The sequence below is a fragment of the Propithecus coquereli genome, unplaced genomic scaffold (assembly GCF_000956105.1).
Source record: "Propithecus coquereli isolate 6110/MARCELLA unplaced genomic scaffold, Pcoq_1.0 Scaffold62, whole genome shotgun sequence".
Lineage (NCBI taxonomy): Eukaryota > Metazoa > Chordata > Mammalia > Primates > Indriidae > Propithecus > Propithecus coquereli.
In genome coordinates, this window is record NW_012152174.1 from 8,089,999 (window position 1) to 8,096,035 (window position 6,037).

The window sequence follows — 6,037 nt, forward strand, 5'->3', positions numbered from 1 at the left end:
TATTTTGGCAATCAAAAGTTAATACTGACTCTTATTTTTGCCTTCCTAATTATTATAATCTATATCTTCCTGAGGTGATAAATACCTCTAGTTGATTTGATCAATTCACATTGTATGACTGTAACAAAGCATCCCATGTACACTACAAAGGTATACAGCTAGGATGACGCCACGGCACTCTAGCCCAGGCAACACAGTGAGACTCTGTCTCAAAAAAAAAAAAAAAATAGCTTTTACATATTAATAGAAGCAAAACCAACTAGAAGATATAATGAAATAACTTTTTTTATAGTTACAATCCAAAGTATCAGTTACTACCCTGACAAGAAAAGCACAGTGCTTATTTGAAGAAAACTATACAACTTTACAAGGAATGAAGTAATTTAAATAAATGAAGAAATATACTATTTTTCTAGATAGACTAATTTATAAAGAATTATAAAGTAGGATAGTGGTTAAAAATATGGTCTTTGGCATCAGATAAATCTATTCGAATCTTTGTCACTTAATCTCAAAGCCTCAGTTTTCTCATTCGTAAAATGAATATAATAGTTGTAATGATCACAGGATTATTGTGAGAATTCAGGATGATAACCTGTGGAGAGCCTGTTATAGTGCTTGCACCCAGCGAGCCCTCTGTGTATTCCTTCCCGGGAATTTCTTTAGTACTTACTCTGATTCAGGTTCTAGGTATTGGCTGAACAAGACAATGCCTCTACTGTGTAGAGCGTGGTTCTAGAGTACTAATAGAAAAGAAAGATAATTTCAGGTATGAAGAAAAATAAGGCAAACTTAGTGCATAAAGGGTCACATAGTAAATATTCTAGAGTTGGTGGGCAAGGTGATCTCTTACAGCTGTTCAGCTTTGCCATTGTAGCATTAAAGTAGCCTTAGATAATATGTAAACAATTGGGTATGACTGTTCCCATAAAGGTTCATTTACAAAAACAGGCAGCAGACTAGATCTGGCCCTCAGGTTGTAGTTTGCCAGCACTTGGGTTAGTGTGACAGGGTAGTGGAACTATTGTGGATAGGTTTAAAATACCTGAAAAGGCCCTAGAGAGACTTGAACAAAGTAAGGGAATGATGCATGAAGCTAAGGAAGTAACTAGTACAAAGGCTTCAGGCAGGAGTAACTTGGCTTATCCACGTATAACTGAGACCAGTGAGGCTAGTAAAATGAACAATGGGGAGAGTGGTAAGAGGTGCGATGAGAAAGGCAGGGGCTAGGTCACACAGGACCTTGAAGATCTTGGCAATAGATCTTACTGCGTGTGATAGGAAGCCATTGAGCTACCTGACATCTCTCAGGTTTCAATGTCTCACTTCGTCTTCTCTGAGCTCCATAGTGATGTAACTACCTCAGTACTTGACCTCTCTGATGGGCATCTTACTGGCATCTCAAACTTACTACGTCCAGTATAGAACTTGGGATTTAATTTTCTCCCCTAGTCTCTTCCTTCTCAGTACATGGCACCATCTATCTACCCAAATTATTAAGCCCAGACATGTAAGAATTTTCTTAGGTTTCTTCTGTCCCCCTATATCCTTTTCATCCTTACTCCTGCCTGCTCTTTCTCCAGAATATATCTTGAATTCATCTTATTCTCTTCATCTCTAGAGAGATCACCATGATAATAAGCCTCCATCATTTATCACCTGGCTTACCACAACAGCTTCTTGACTGTCTGTCTTCTTCCAGCCCTGCCTCTCTCATCTCATCTGTTCTCCACACAGGATACTTGAAAAGTGTAAATCAGATGGTAGCTCATCCCGCCTGAGAAAAACTTCCAAGATTTCCTTTTGCACTTGGATAAAATCCAGTCTACTTGTTACCATGTCAGATGCGACACTTCCTTTGCTCATCTTTCCAGCTTCGTCCCACACGGTTTGCCTCATCACCTATAATGCTAATTCTCGTTACCGTGTCCTTTTCTCAGTTCCTTCCCTTCAGCTTTCACTCCTTCTGTGTCTATATACTTTTCTTTTCTGGAATCCCCCCACCCCAGCTTTTTGCACGGCTGGCTTCATTTCATTCAAAGTAGTTCTGTCACCAGTGTAAAGGTTCTTGCTAATGTCACAGAAAGGAATTTCAGGACACGCATACAACTGAGCGACAGTGGCAAGTTTAAAGAAGTGAAAACAGACGGGCTTAGGAAAGAAAGGCTTGTGCAGAAGCTAAAGTACACTCCCAAGAAAGGGAGTGGGCAGGCTCGAAAAGAGCAACTGTCCCGAACCCTGAGCGGTTGCTGTTTTTATTCGTTGAAGTCAGAGAAGGCTGGGCGGTCAGGGGAACTCATGGTTCCCCTGTTTTTCCCGCAAAGGGGGGTCAAAACCACAATGTTAATACCGTTGTGATGTATTAGGGGCAAGGTCACATTTGTACTTGTGAAATGCTGGGAAATTAATGGCTCTTTTCTTCTCACGTCTGTTCATTCAAGGGCTATATGTTCCAGCCAGTTGACTAACTTTTCTGTTCCTCCTCCCTTGCTGACCTGACTACTTACTCTAACAGTTCCTTCCTGTTATATTCTAATAGCATCCTGTTTTCTCCTTCATAGCACTTTTTGTTTTGTTTCATTTTTTGAGACAGAGTCTCACTCTGTTGCACAGGCTGGAGTGCAGTGGTGTGATCACAGCTCACTTACAGCCTCAAACTCCTCAGCTCAAGTGGTCCTCCTGCTTCAGCCTCCCAAATAGCTAGGAACTACAGGCACACACCACCACACCTGGCTAACTTTTTATTTTTTATAGAGGCAGGGTCTTACTATGTTGCCTAGGCTGGTCTCAAACTCCTGGCCTCAAGTGCTCCTCCTGCCTCAGCCTCCCAAAGTGCTAGCATTAGAGGCATCAGCTACCATGCCTGGCCCTTCATAGCATTTCTAACAGGCCTTAATTATTTGTTTACATTTTATTTTTTGACTCCTGTACTTTAATGTTAGCTCCATGAGAACAGGGTCAGATGTCTATTCCCTAGCCTAGAATATTGCCTAGCATCCTGTAGATAACTCAATTAATACTTGAGTTGATTAAAGCAAGTGTAGAGATCAGGATCACAAGCTCAATAGCAGTAGTTCATGCTTTGTAAAAATTAGAAACTTCTGCATGTCAGACTCCATAAAATATTCCCATAAACCTGGGGAAGAAAATAAGATGATAAAACACAGTATGTTGGTATCACTAATATGTAAAAAGTTCTGGAAAGCACTATGATCTCAGTAGAAAAAGTGGATAAAAGATATGAACCAATAATTAATGAAAGAAATAGAAATGGCTAACATATATAAGAAAAACTTAATTTTTCCTAGTATCCAAGAATGCAAATTAAAGCTGTAATTTTTGCCTCAAATTTTCAAAAATTAAGAAAATAGTATTTTAAAGGTTGAGGTAAGAGAATTCACATGTAGCTGGAGGGAATATAAAGTTGGTACAGTTTTTCTGGAAAGTACAGTGCTCAAAGTTCCCAGACTGTTTTCCTTTATGGCAACTTATAATCTCAGTTCCTTTTGCATGGCACTCCCCGGCCAATCCAAATACCTAATGGTTCCATTTAAGTAGTTAGGTCCAACCAAGACTAGTGTTTTTGTGTTGTGTTCGACTGATATGACAGTATTTCCCTCGCAAATCTTAGATATTCCACAGTGCCACTGTGAGTTTGCTGTGATGCCCCGGTGCGTTGCAGTGCACGGTTTGGAAACTGGTGATATGGAAGTATGGTTAAGAACTTAGTTTAATAAATGTTATGGTTCCGTAATTCTTCTTCTAGGGATATACCTAAGAAAATAGATAGGAAGAAAGATTTATATGCAAAATTCTGCTCAACAATAACCATCAAATGTCGATATTCACTTCAGATAATTAGGTGTTCTTATTTTAAGTTGTAATTCCCTCTCAGACTTTGGTACCCGGCAGGCTGGTCAAACTATTGACTCTTTCCCTGTAGGAGTTGCAGACCATTTCAGTAACTGCACAGTAAAAGCAGTCTTAGTTTTGAAATTCCAGTCTCCTAGTTGAATACCTAGCATTTGATCCTGATGGAATGAGTTTCTCCCTTATTTCTGGGCTAAAAAGGTTTTGCTTTTCCTTCAATTGAAGATTTGCTTCTGAGATTAAGTTTCTGCTAGTTAACAAATAGGAGGCATTGTTCAACAAAGATCACCTGGGTTTTAAGTCCTGGCCCCTACCTCTTGCTGGCTCTGTGGCCTTGAACAGGTTATTGAAGCGCTCTGAACTTCAGTTTTCTCATCTGTCAACTGGGGTAAGGACTTCTGATGTGTCAAATTCAAGTTGATGGCTGTGATTCTTAAGTGTGATTATATTTGTGGAGCTGCTTTATAATGCTAAGTGTATATAAGGATTAATATTTTTTTTCCATCTAGCTAAAAATCTAGGGCCTTTCTTTTACTTTATATTTTATATAAGCTATAAAAACTATCATTTATTTTTATTTTACTCATAGGTAGTTCTCACTGAAGGAGAACTTCAGCAACTTGCTCAAGTTTCTGTATCAGGTCTGATACAGAGGTAGTACAGAAACTCCTAGTGTTTTACCATGCCAGCCTTCTGTTTTGTAATAATGATGAGCTTAATATGCTCTTATCACATGTCAAACACAAAGCTGTACACATTATTTCATTTAAGTCACAAAACAAAGTTGTGTTATTTAGATACTGTTGTCATGTCTTCTTATAGATGAGGAGACTGGAGCTCAGAGAGGTTAAGTAATTTGTCCAAGTTCCCCTTGCTAGTAAGTGGCAGAGCCTGGATGTTAGCCCAGGCATTCTGATACCACAGCCGTGATCTAGTCACCACAGAATTATATTATTTTGTCATTATATGGCTTTCTATTTCATGAAGATGTAGTAAATATTTTTAATCTGCTTTTAAAAGTTCTGAATTGAATTTTTTTTTGGTTAGGAATACAGTATAGCATTTTATTCATATGGTGTCAAATTCATGTGAAAGAACATAGAGTAAAGTCAAAAGCATAGGTTGAAACAGAACTCCCAGATCTGTCAGTTCAGATAAATTATTCTATGATTTTCCAAGATATATAGAAATCATCTTTTCTCTTTTCGTAGATCTCTAAAAATATGGGTGCTATCTTTGTCGTTACATTATCATTGCTAGATAAAAGTTGCCTTTGTTGTCCAGAATTATTAACTCAATGGTATTCAGCCTGAACAATGGTCTTTTTAAAAAAGAAATAAAACGTAACATGCTAACCGTTGGCACTCTTTCCTCTCTTTCCAGGCATTCTTTAGTGGTAGACTGAAGGCCAGAGGGAACATCATGCTGAGCCAGAAGCTTCGGATGATTCTTAAAGACTACGCCAAGCTCTGAAGGGCACACTGCACTATTAATAAAAATAGAATAATTAAATACTCTCTTCACCCAAATAAGATTATTCAGAAATAATAAGATTGATTATTCTGCAAAAATGATCAAAACTAAAATGCCAAGGAATTGCTTAACATTTTCAGATAACTTTTCAGCCTTTCATTTTCTACTAATTTTTCATGTATCATTTTTATGAGGAACTGTATGTAAGCTAGCACATAATTATCCTCTGTTCTTAGATCTGTATCTTCATAATAAAAACTTTTCACCCAAGTCTAGTTTCTTTAGAATTTGTGATAGCATTTATAAGTTGAAAGAAAAATTAAATGAATAAGAGCCACTTTGATACTTTCTACACTTCATTTCCTTATTATTTTCTGTTCTCCAATTTATTAATACCCCAATGTTTTAACATGAATTTCCATATATGTATGTACTCATTTTTCACATTTTGTTATAATAGTATTTTGCTTTAAGACGAGAAAAGTCTTTGTGCTCCCACAGTTTCTTTCTTCTCCCTTCCCCTTTGCTGGAAATTCTTTACTTTCATACAATGTTTATAAATCTACTGGGTAGATAGCTTTCTTGCATAATCAGTAGTCTTAAATCATAGAGATGGTCAGTAGCAAGTACTGCTGTATCACAATTTTCCCCAACATTTAACTCAGATGAAGTGTGCTAGAAAATGCTCTTTTGA

At 37.6% G+C, this 6,037-nt stretch overlaps 1 protein-coding gene across 1 annotated transcript in view; it reads left to right on the top strand.

Annotated features, from left to right (window-relative positions):
- The window catches only part of HSD17B4 (hydroxysteroid (17-beta) dehydrogenase 4), a 104,253-nt gene extending 98,561 nt beyond the window's left edge, over window positions 1-5,692 (top strand). The window contains 1 exon segment of the mRNA XM_012659542.1: window positions 5,254-5,692. Within this exon segment, the coding sequence (XP_012514996.1) occupies window positions 5,254-5,343 (90 nt within the window). The 3' untranslated portion in view covers window positions 5,344-5,692.
- Window positions 5,693-6,037: the final 345 nt, after the last annotated feature.